The sequence below is a fragment of the Nicotiana sylvestris genome, chromosome 9 (assembly GCF_000393655.2).
Source record: "Nicotiana sylvestris chromosome 9, ASM39365v2, whole genome shotgun sequence".
In the NCBI taxonomy this organism is placed as follows: Eukaryota; Viridiplantae; Streptophyta; class Magnoliopsida; order Solanales; family Solanaceae; genus Nicotiana; species Nicotiana sylvestris.
In genome coordinates, this window is record NC_091065.1 from 144783703 (window position 1) to 144796640 (window position 12938).

At 36.1% G+C, this 12938-nt stretch overlaps 1 protein-coding gene across 1 annotated transcript; it reads left to right on the forward strand.

The window, feature by feature from the left end:
• The first annotated feature begins 250 nt into the window (after positions 1 to 250).
• Positions 251 to 706, forward strand: LOC138878364 (uncharacterized). The gene has a single exon (XM_070158033.1). It carries the CDS (start codon positions 251 to 253, stop codon positions 704 to 706), a length of 456 nt encoding a protein of 151 aa, XP_070014134.1.
• Positions 707 to 12938: the final 12232 nt, after the last annotated feature.

A 12938-nucleotide genomic window follows, 5' to 3' on the forward strand; every position in this document is an offset into this window, starting at 1 on the left:
CAAGATGGACCCACTGAAGTACATATTTCAGAAACCTATGGCGACTAGGAAGTTAGCCAAGTGGAATATACTATTAAGTGGGTTTGATATCATCTATGTAACTGAAAAGGCGGTCAAAGGACAAGCATTGGCAGACCATCTTTCTGAAAATCCCGTGGGAGGAGAATACGAACATTTGAAAACGTATTTTCCTGATGCAGAAGTGTCATTCCTAGGAGAGGACATTACCGAAGCTTAGAACGGGTAGAGGATGTTCTTTGATGGAGTTGCAAATTTCAAAGGAGTGGGCATTGCAGTCGTCTTGGTATCAAAAACTGGCCAACATTATCCGGTGTCTGTTAAACTTAGATTTTCCTGCACTAACAACATGGCAGAGTATGAAGCATGCATACTAGGACTCAACATTGCAATCAACATGAATATTCAAGAGCTGCTGGTAATCGGTGATTCAGATTTGCTTATGCACCGGGTACAAAGAGAGTGGGCCACCAATAATACCAAGATATTATCGTACCTGCACCATGTACAGGAATTGAGAAAGAGGTTCACGAAGATAGAGTTTCAGCATGCTCCCAGAATTAAGAATGAGTTTGCCAATGCATTGGCCACCCTGTCATCCATGATACAGCATCTCGACAAGAACTTCATCGATCCCATCCCAGTAAGGATCCATAGTCATCTGATGTATTGTTCGTGCCCATGTTGAACAAGAAGCAGACGGGAATCCTTAGTTTCACGATATCAAAGAATATTTGGCAAAAAGAGAATATTTGGAGCATACGAACCATACTCAGAAACGCACACTTCGGAGATTGTCCAATCACTTCTTCCACACCGGAGGAAACTTGTACAGAAAAACTCCTGATTTGGGGTTGCTAAGATGTGTCGACGCAAAAGAGGCTTCTAAGATACTTGAGGATATACATGCTGGGACCTGCGGCCCATATATGAATGATTTTATCTTGGCCAAGAAAATACTTAGGGTCAGTTATTTTTGGATGACCATGGAGACAGATTGCGTCCAGTATGTCTGCAAATGCTACCAATGTCAAGTGCATGCCCATATGATAAAAGTGCCACCAAATGAGCTCAATGCAATAAGTTCATCTTGGCCATTCGCCGTTTGGGAAATGGATGTCTTAAAGCATGGGATCATGCCTAAGGCTGCCTAGGCGTGGGATCATGCATAATAGTTACAGAATCATTAATAGTTCAAAAGTTGTTTCTTTCTTAAAGCATGCTGAGAATACAAGTATTCTTACAAGTTTTATTTGAAACAAGACGATCATATGTGAGACTATTTTTACATCCTTTCATAATCAGTAGTTTAACTAGGCGTGGCTAAGCAAATGCAAACAGAGTGCCTAATACATGATTTCTAAATACACAAAAACGATAGTTTGTATGACAATGATCATTAAATTAACAGAATTCCTAAAGCATGATCTCTAAATGCACAAAAAGAGTTACGAAATTGTTAAGACTTGATTTCAAGATATGCAGGAGTAATAGCTTTTATGTTAATGTTTTTTATTAACCTAGGAGCAGGATTTCTAAGTGATAAACATGTATTAGTGTCAAATAAGATGCTGAAGCAGTATACATGAAACCTAAGAGCATGATATCTAGTACCCGGTATAAGGTAATAGACATCAGTCCAAGGAAAAGATTATTTGGGGATTATAAGGATTATAATTGATGAGTAAATTCGTGAAGGTAAGAGGGTAAGTAATATCGAAGAAATCAAATTTTTGTCGAAGTTTGGCATCTTGAGATAAAATACGGCCCGAGTTAAAATGCCCGGTATTTATGGACTAATACCATGCAAGGTACCCCATAGCCATAATAGTAAGGTGTATAAAGTATATTAAAAATAAGTAGAATTTTAAGTAATTTAAAATAATTTTTAAAATTATACGGGTAATTGATTAATTACCGGGTAACAGGACATTACCCGGTTAACTATTAAAATTGGGATAAGATTAAAACTCCACCCCCAAAACATGGAAGCAACCACCACCAAATTAAATGACTCATTAATCAATGTGGAGATTACGTGGCAATAAACTAAGTAACAAGCCTTGAATTTCAAAAAGGCTATATATTTATCTTTCAAATTAGAAGATACATATATCTTCAACACTTAAAAGATTAATAAGGCCTTTCATATGAAAAGAATCTGAAGCTAATGAAATGCTTCTTTTGAAGGTAACGTGAGTAGAAATCACAAGCTAACTTGAGCAGAAACATTTCGTTTCAATGAAAGCTTCATTTGAAGCAGTTCGTCCAAATTTCAACAAATCAAGAAAGATTTCGTTCGTCAATTTCAAAGCACAGAAGCTTAATCCAATTTTTAGGTTCTAAGTTCAATCCACGAAGATTTCCAATGGAATATTATACGGAGTTTTTCCTACTCAAGGTATATTGAGGCTATCCCTTCTTTCTTTTGGCATGATCCATACGATATGAACGAAACGTGAAAATGCATAAATTCCATAAGTGACTGTACTCATAGAAGTAATAGAAATATCTATGTTCTTTAATTTCCATGTGTCATAATATTTTATCATTTGTTCATGGGTCTTAGAAAAATACGAAAGTTGAAAAGATGTTACTTTATGATATTGCTCAATAGGCAAAATGGTCTTATGACATTCCGAATGATTTTATTGACGTACTTTACATGCATTGCGTTCATGTGCATTGACCCATGACCAGATGGCGTTATATACGCGTATATATGTATATATATGTATATGGGATATGGGAAAAGGTTACGGTGTTATATACGCACCACCACCTAATCAGCTGGTATATGATGATGATGTTGCCCACAGTGGCTGAAATATGATTCAAACGGCGCTATATACGCATATATATGTATGTACTCAAACGGCGTTATATACGCGTATATATGTATGTATATATATGTATATGGGATATGCGAAAGGTTATGGCGTTATATACGCACCACCACCTAATTAGCTGGTATACGATGATGATTTTGTCCACAGTGGCCGATATGATATGATGGGATGCCCTCAGAGGCTGATGATGTTATGAAACATGTACCTATGCACGACATGACAGTCATACGCATATGCATGACGCTAAAAGTAATTTATGATTTGCAAAGTTATTCAGACTTACTGTTTGAGTCATGTACTATATATTTCTTCCATGTCTCTTATGTACTTATTTATGTGCCTTACATACTCGGTACATTATTTGTACTGACATCTTTTTGGCTGGGGATGCTGCGTTTCATGCCCACAGGTCCCGATAGACAGGTCGGGAGCCCTCCAAGTAGGCTATCAGCTCAGCGGAACATGTTGGTGCGCTCCATTTGCTTCGGAGTTGCTTGTTTGGTTAGTATGATTTAGACATGTATTGTTTGGTATGGCGAGACTCTGTCTCAACCCTTTTTATTTTTATGTATTCTTAGAGGCTTGTAGACATATGTCATGTACGTGAAAGATTGTACGGCCTTGTTGGCCTATATTTTGAGTTGATAAATGATTATGTTGGCCTATTAGTCCCATATGTCACATGTATATGATGATGTAATAAGAAAGATATGTTACGTTGGTACTCGGTTAAGTAAGGTATCGGGTGCCCGTCGCGGCCCATCGGTTTGGGTCGTGACAAAAGTGGTATCAGAGCATTTCTGTCCTAGGGAGTCTACAAGCCGTGTCTAGTAGAGTCTTGTTTATGGGTGTGTCGTGCACCACACTTATATGCAGGAGGCTACAGGGCATTTAGGATTATCACTCTTTCTTCTTACTCTAGATCGTGTGGTAGAGCTCACTTATAAGAATTCAAAATTTGAATTTTTTTTTCTATTATTCGTAATAAGATGATACCTACATCGAGAAAGAAGGATTGGAAAGAGAGATAGTTGTGGAAGAGCTGAGTCAGAGGAATTGGATTTTTGTATAATGCCTACGATAAGTAAATGTAAGGTCTTTAGCAGATCATGGGTGCACAAAAAGGTGCAAGCTTCCTTATAAGAAGCCTTAAGGCAAGAATATCTATCCATTTTTATAGTAAAAGACAATGAGAGAATTAAAAGACAAATACAAGTTTCAACAAGCAAAATAAGCAAGAGGAAGAAGAGTACGAGGCACCCAATTAATGAAGGCTAACAGCGTTTATAATTGAGGCAGAGGAACATAAGCTTTTTGAGTTATATTCAATAGTAACAGAGGTATATACAATTGGACGCAACCATTCCAGGTATGCCCTATGGATATTAACAAAAGTATTATAAGAAGATATGATGGATGAATTGATTGCATCAGTTGACATTTCCGAAGGATATTGTAAATATCTTAATATATCTCTTTATGAGACACCAGATGGTGCACTCTAAAATAATGCAGCCAGATATGAGTACTACAAAGACATACACTATGAGCCTTGAAGGTATAAATATTACCTTTGTGTGGCTCGCGTCCCTAGTAAAGCGAGAACGTTAAGCAACTTGAAGAGCCATTGGATAGAGCAAGGGGAAGCTAAGAGTAAAAGAATGTCTTGTTCATGTTTTCAGAATAAAGTGATCGGCATAAATGTTAGCGAAAAATAATAAAAGAGCTAATAAAGCATTATGAGTAAGATGTGATACATGGATCACAACGGTATATCAAAAGATAACAATATTGCAAAATCTATAGTCACGTGAAGGAAAAAACGAGAAGTGACAAGCCTTAGGACAACAAAAGAGTATAGGTCATACAATCCTGTCCTCATTTCAAGAAATAAATTCACAACTCTACTGTGATTACCAAGAGGAAAAGTTAGACTCCAGAGTAAAAGAACCAGTATGGATTGGTGAACAAGATAAACTAAACATGAATTAGGTACTGAGTGACTGGTGATAGTCGCCATCATAAGAACTTCAGATATTGTTTCGCTAATAATAAAATGGACGACAAAAGAAGATTCATGAGAAATTTAGAGAATGGTCATTTAAGAAGACGCTTCCCTACAGTAAGCAATGTGAGCAAAGTTAAGCTTAAGGGAATGTATGTCCCAGTTACAGTAAGTGTCACCATTGTGAGTAAGGAATTTTTTTATCCTTGGTACATAAGGATTACCGTAAGGTGAGTAAGGGCCATCGAAGATGTAAAAGGACGCCAAAGATGAAAAGGTGAAACATCTGTAGGCAGGTCGTCGTAGCTCCAACTCTTAGTACTCCCCTTAAGGAGGGAATATGGGATGATAAAGGAAGAATGCGATAAAATTGAGAAAGGGATGAGATTGCACATATCCAAATGTTACAGATATACTTTGATTCTAGAACATTATATAAACGTGACGTCAAGGAGAAGAAGTAAAGGTTCCTACTCGAGATGTTATTGATAATTAAGGAGCCAGTGCGAGATGTAAGTTAAGACCAAGGAAATAACCCAAGAAAGAATTTCGCGAAATATTGATATGAGAATGGGTCAACGAGTAGTTAGTAATTGCTTCAGGAAAAGCTTAGTTATGGCTAGTCAAGAAGTTACAGACAGATCAGCAAATCATGCAAGATAAATGTAGTATACCCCAACATGGAGAATTCAGCCTCACAGTAATGTCATTATAATACTGGAGATATATTCAAATAAGAGTCAGGGTAGTTAAAGGTACCGTATGAGTTTTACAGAAATAAATAAGAGTGCCACTGGAAGACAGTCAAAATATTACTTCAAAAGCAACCCTACAAGCACAAGGGCATGGAAGTAAGTAACTTTGGATAAGTATAGGCAAGGAAGGACATTAGAAGGTCAGTCGAGTATACAATGTAATAGGCTCACAACTTTACAGGAGTCAGAGAATCTTCCCTAAGTACTACGATGAAGGACTAGCTGAAGAAACAAGGAAGAAGGCTTCAACCTAAGCATAACGACCTAAAGAGAAAATTGTCGTGTAACAACAAACCTCACAGCAAAATTGTAAGCACTCCAAAGGAAAGGGGTACCTACCGTGGTTAATGAACGGGAAGTAAAATTAAAAGTAATATTCGAGATCATATGAGTTGCACGGAAACTCTGACATGTGTGGGAACTAAGATAAGCTATGTATGCACGTAACAACGGGGCAAAAAAACCAGGAAAAGTAATAGCTTACGTTAAAGGAAGAAAAGAAGGAACCAAAGGAATTATTAAATCAATGATCCCGCGTTGATGACATTATGAACGCACTTAAGAGTTTGGAGTTCTATACCTGTAGCATATACAGCCGTAGAAGATTCTGGTATACGTTACAAGAAGGAATTGAGCCCAGGTGATAGACGAAGGATTGAATTATTAAAAGATTTGATCATGGATATCCCTCATCGCCTATGAAAGGCTAAAGTAATAACTAATACCATGAGTCACATATCGGAAGATAGCTTAAGCCTACATAAAGGCTGATCAGAAAAAAGAGAGGAAACTAAAGAGTTACATCGACTAAGCAAAACAGAAGGGACCAAGAGAACTATAGGCCTCAGGATCACTCTTAAGTAGCAGAGGCATAAGAGAGATAGTGCAGTAGCCATAAATTATAACGGCTCTACGATGAAACCAACTGAAGAGTACTAGCCTCATAAGAATTCATTATGAAACTCCCACCGGATTATGTATGTACCAGAGGTGCGAGTATTATAATAGATCTTCAAGTTATGGACGTGAATTACACCTAGGTGGAAGGGAGGTTATGAAGGATATAAAATATATGATACGAGATTTTAAGTAAGTAAGGTAAAAGTGAACAACCTACAAGATACTCAAATGTAGAAAGTTGTGAATAGTCCATACTTCGGATAGAAGGTTATAAGCATGGAGATCCAATAACTAGGAGTGATAGCAGCATCGTCGGCGACATGTCTTCCAGCCTATGATTTCTAAATACTGAGAGATCTAGTTAAGAAAGTAGAGAAAAGTTAGAGACGATGTAATATTATGCTTGACATTCGAGAATAACATAAGGAAATCTATGATGCAAACAACTTGAAGGAAAGTTTATATATGAATATGTATAGGTCGCAAGTTAAGGTATGGTAGAGGGACAAAATTTTAAGGAAACAAGATGTAAGAACGAGAAAAGGCGAGTGAGAAGGTGACGAGAATGGATTAGTCCGTAGGATTAGGCCCATAAAAACAAGGGAGCTAATGGCTCATCTTTGTTATAAGTAAGCTTAGTATAGCTTGAATGGACTCAAAGGAGTTAATCTCCATAAGTAGCATTTAGAAGAGATGGAATGCTGCACTAATAGCAGAATAAGGGTGTAATTGTGATAGATAAAGGATGATGTTTGGGCCTTCGATTGAGTAATAATTTGAAAAAAAGGGATTCATGAATTGTACAGGATTAAGATACTCACATAAGAGAATCACCTTGGGAGGCTATAGAATACAATTATTAAAGAACAATATCACCGTTAAGTGGATCAGGAAGATTACCTTGAATATTCCCTTATGTAACGTAAGCCCTAGGGGAAAATTATTATGTAAGAAGTTTCAAGTTATTAGTAGTATATTTTAGATCAATATTAAGGTGAATCAACAATGCATGGACAAAAGTCACAAAGTATGAGATGGTATAGGGCCGTCATTCTAAAGATGAGTAGTAATGAGGAAGTATTATACGACTTAAATCTATACATATGGAATAAGCAACGAGAGTAAGCTGAGATTTGGTGGCAGACCTCAGCAACGATAAAGTAAAGTAAGAGTTATGGGTGTAAATTCATACGAATGTCTAAACGGACCTATGCGATGAGATATAGCAATATTCGTGAATTCAACGAAGTACCAAGCAAAGAACTTCAGCATACTCATATATGTCCAAAAGGACATCTTATCAAGCTCTACATATGAAGCCTAGAGATTGGGCACACTTACAAGGTCAAAATTGTACAGGCTACATCATGAAAGGTAGAAAGAGTTACGAGATTGGAAGGATTCCGCTACAAGTTGTGGTGTGAGAAGGAGGCCTAAGGGGGGAATGCCCTGGACTTTGGACTCATTCACAGAATAATCGCCTAGATAGCAAGGGAAGTTCTAAAGTATTTGGAAGATATAGGTTATCAAAATAATAAGTGCATCAGTCAACATTCGAGGATGAATGTTCCAAAGGGGGGGAATAATGTTATGCCTCGCAGTATTACGATGATGTTATGCCCTACAATAATACATTACGGTAATATTATGCTTCGCAGTAATAAGTTACGACGATGTTGCACCCTGTAGTATTGTACGTTAAATTTATCGTAAGGTAAATTGACATCAGTCCAAAGAAAAGATTATTTGGGGATTATAAGGATTATAATTGATGAGTAAATTCGTGAAGGTAAGAGGGTAAGTAATATCGAAGAAATCGAATTTTTGTCGAAGTTTGGCATCTTGAGATAAAATACGGCCCGAGTAAAAATGCCCAGTATTTATGGACTAATACCATGAAAGGTACCCCATAGCCGTAATAGTAAGGTGTATAAAGTATATTAAAAATAAGTATAATTTTAAGTAATTTAAGATAATTTTTAAAATTATACGTGTAATTGATTAATTACCGGGTAACAAGACATTACCCGGTTAACTATTAAAATTGGGATAAGATTAAAACTCCACCCCCAAAACATGGCAGCAACCACCACTAAATTAAATGACTCATTAATCAATGTGTAGATTACGTGGCAATAAACTAAGTAACAAGCCTTGAATTTCAAAAAGGCTATATATTTATCTTTCAAATTAGAAGATACATATATCTTCAACACTTAAAAGATTAATAAAGCCTTTCATATGAAAAGAATCTGAAGCTAATGAAATGCTTCTTTTGAAGGTAACGTGAGTAGAAATCTGAAGCTAACTTGAGCAGAAACATTTCGTTTTAATGAAAGCTTCATTTGAAGCAGTTCGTCCAAATTTCAACAAATCAAGCAAGATTTCGTTCGTCAATTTCAAAGCACAAAAGCTTAATCCAATTTTTAGGTTCTAAGTTCAATCCACGATAATTTCCAATGGAATATTATATGGAGTTTTTCCTACTCCAGGTATGTTAAGGCTATCCCTTCTTTCTTTTGGCATGATCCATACGATATGAACGAAACGTGCAAATGCACAAATTCCATAAGTGACTCTACTCATAGAAGTAATAGAAATATCTATGTTCTTTAATTTCCATGTGTCATAATATTTTATCATTTGTTCATGGGTCTCAGAAAAATACGAAAGTTGAAAAGATGTTACTTGATGATATTGCTCAAGAGGCAAAATGGTCTTATGACATTCCGAATGATTTTATTGACGTACTTTACATGCATTGCGTTCATGTGAATTGACCCATGACAAGATGGCATTATATATGCGTATATATGTAAATATATGTATATGGGATATGGAAAAAGGTTACGGCGTTATATATGCACCACCACCTAATTAGCTGGTATATGATGATGATGTTGCCCACAGTGGCTGAAATATGATTCAAACGACATTACATATGCATATATATGTATGTACTCAAATGGCATTATATACGCGTATATATGTATGTATATATATGTATATGGGATATGGGAAAGGTTATGGCGTTATATACGTACCACCACCTGATTAGCTGGTATACGATAATGATTTTGCCCACAGTGGCCGATATGATATGATGGGATGCCCTCAGAGGCTGATGATGTTATGAAACATGTACCTATGCACGACATGATAGTCATACGCATATGCATGACCCTAAAAGTAATTTATGATTTGCAATGTTATTCAGACTTACAGGTTGAGTCATGTACTCTATATTTCTTCCATGTCTCTTATGTACTTATTTATGTGCCTTACACACTCGATACATTATTCGTACTGACATCCCTTTTTCCTGGGGACGCTGCATTTCATGCCCGCACGTCTCGATAGGCAGGTCGATAGCCCTCCAAGTAGGCTATCAGCTCAGCGGAAGATGTTGGTGCTCTCCATTTGCTTCGGAGTTGCTTGTTTGGTTAGTATGATTTAGACATGTATTGTTTGGTTTGGCGAGACTCTGTCCCAAACCTTATGATATTTATGTATTTTTAGAGGCTTGTAGACATATGTTATGTACGTGAAAGATTGTACGGCATTGTCGGCCTATATTTTGAGTTGATAAATGATTATGTTGGCCTATTAGGCCCGTATGTCATGTGTATATGATGATGTAATAAGAAAGATATGTTACGTTGGTACTCGGTTGAGTAAGGTACCGGGTGCCCGTCGTGGCCCATCAGTTTGGGTCGTGACAAGCCTATAACATGCTTTCTACCCCAATGATATTGATAGAAATATATAACTACCCTCTCCATTTCACTATTCATTCCCAATATTTGCTTACAAATAATTATTACAGACCAGCTGAATAAAGTACATAAATAGATATAGGAAAAGAAGAAGTTACACTATAGGGAGCCTGAAGCAGGCGCAAATATACCAAACTGTCCATAGCCTCATATGCCAAAGTTTCATAGTCTTTCTTATGTACGGGTATGTCAGAGTTCCCTAAGGACCTCAAGGATCCCGGGCAGTGCTCACACCCAAACTTCATAACTAGAACTGAGTAAGTGCAGTGTGGAAGAGCCAACTCTAGTGCATCAAAGTTCAGAGGGATCTCACAGGGATCACAAGGCAGTCACACAGTGGAGGGGCAGAACTTAAGGACCTAAGAGTAGAGTGATAGTTCTTGACATAGTTTTGAAAAGGTTTTAATAGGGAAGCAGTATTTGAAAAAGACTCAGTTGAAGTAGTTTTATAAAATAGGATAATTGTTCAGTAAAATAATTTTTTAACAAGAGTTGTGTAATCACACAAATAACAAATCAAACATAGAGCCAAAATAGGTTCAGCAACACTCAAATAACAACCCTTCACACAGTGATAATTGGGGCTGGGAACACAAAATACGCGTAAACAGAAGTCTTTGCAATTAAGGGGGTAGCTAATAGTGCAAACAGTAAGACATGGATTCAGGGGTGCTAATTAGAACATAGTTATAGAATCATAGGTGCATTAGAAGGTTTATGGGATGGGGGATAGCTAATGATACAACACAGTAAGAATTTCAGAACCAACATAGAATCAGACAACTTAAGGTAACAAAAATTTCCTTGCAAAGAAAGGTTCATACTAGAGATTAAATAGCAAGTAAACTAACATTAAAAAATAGGGTAGAGTCAAATTTAGACAGACTACAAGTTCATAAGAGATGCTGATCCTAGACGGGGGAGGACATAACTAACAAGATAGGTGAAGCAATAGGTCAATTACATGTTGAACAACAAAACAATAGATAGAAACAGATTAAGAATGTGATAAACTGAAGCACTTGGAAACACATTGGTTTGAGAGCTTGAATTTAAAATCAGAACATACCAGTAAAGAGAGTAAACACAAGGTGAAGAACAATAGAGCATATTAATTAGCCCTGGCTTGCAGCCGGCTAATTTAGTAACAATAGTAAGTAACAAAAGAAAGCAGAAGAGCTTTTGAGTGTATGAGAGAAGTGAACTGATGTGAGTTCGTGTGTCTGTAAGACTGTAGAAGAGAGCAAAATATATAGTAGTTTAAAAGCTAGGTAAATAAGGAAAAAATCAAAATTGTTCAGTAATTATAGAACTCAGAGTAAAATCAGTCCAAGTCTTCCCTTAATTAAGGAAATTAGTTCAAACAGTAAAGAGCAGGTGACAAGTAAGGAAAGAAATCATACATAGCTAGAGTATAACAAATAAGGAAAGACTTCAAATAGTGCATGTATAGAACATGTAATTAGGGCTAGGTTCAGAAAGTCCTAATTAAGGAAACAATACTAAGAATAGTAAATAATGTAGTCAACCACATAATAAGGCATGAAGACAATTTAGAAGTTGGAAATCAACACAGAATATCGTCATATGAAATCAGTGAAGGGTATCAATCACAGCAAATCAGGGATTCAAATAAAAGTAGTACTGATTAAGGGAAATTAATATAAATTTCTGTGAATAAACACAAATAGACATAATATAAGCAAGAAGAATCAAGTCAGAAACCCTAATAAGCACAACAGGGTAAAATTACGGAGACTCGAAACATATTCATGAGAAACAGATATTCAAACAAATCGAATAAACAAATCAGCAAAGACAGACTCATGATTATAACATAGTGTTAAAACTAGGGTTTTAACATAACAAAAATGTGATTAAAAAGCAATTTTAATAGAAAGTCGTTTAAACATATGAGAATCAGAGAATAACATTAAAAGACCAGGTGTAAGCACGTGATTTTTGCCCTATATGAGAATTACTCCCACAAAAAAAATTCAAAAATAAATTCATTTTTTCTTGGTGTGCAATTTTGTGATATTTTGAATAATTATTTGTATTTGTCTGTGCATGTTTATTTGATAAATTAATAAAAATACAAAAAATATGTCGCATTTTGCGTGTAGGATTTAATCCTACAATTGTTGGTAATTAAGTTTGTTTTACAAAAAAATAAAAATCACAAAAATAGGCATCGTTTTCATTTTTAGCAATTAATGTCCAAAATATACAATTTTATGCTTAATTATTACTTAATTGTGCGTTAATTATTATTAAGAGTTAATTTGCGCTTTTATAACTTAATTTAGTTCTTAATAATAATTCAAGTATTTTTATAATTTAGTTTTAGATAAATAAAAGAAGAAAAAAAAACAAAAATACAAAACATCGGAATTGGGTCTTTTCTTCAAATTCAAGCTACAAGCCCAAAAATACCCAATCTTCCCAAACGACCCAGTCCATTTCGAACTGGGTCGACCCAGTCCAAATACCCAACACCCTTCTTCATTTTTTCAAAACACAAAACAAAAACAAAAAATAAAAAAACCCTAAAAGACCCAAAACCATCCGCCCCCCAATGTGGCTTCTTCTCCTCAAAACTCCAAAGCACAACCATGGCTGCCCTCGACCCCAC

What these genes read in the sequence shown, in the direction of transcription:
- LOC138878364 (XM_070158033.1), top strand. Translation starts at nt 251, where the DNA reads ATGTTCTTTGATGGAGTTGCAAATTTCAAAGGAGTGGGCATTGCAGTC.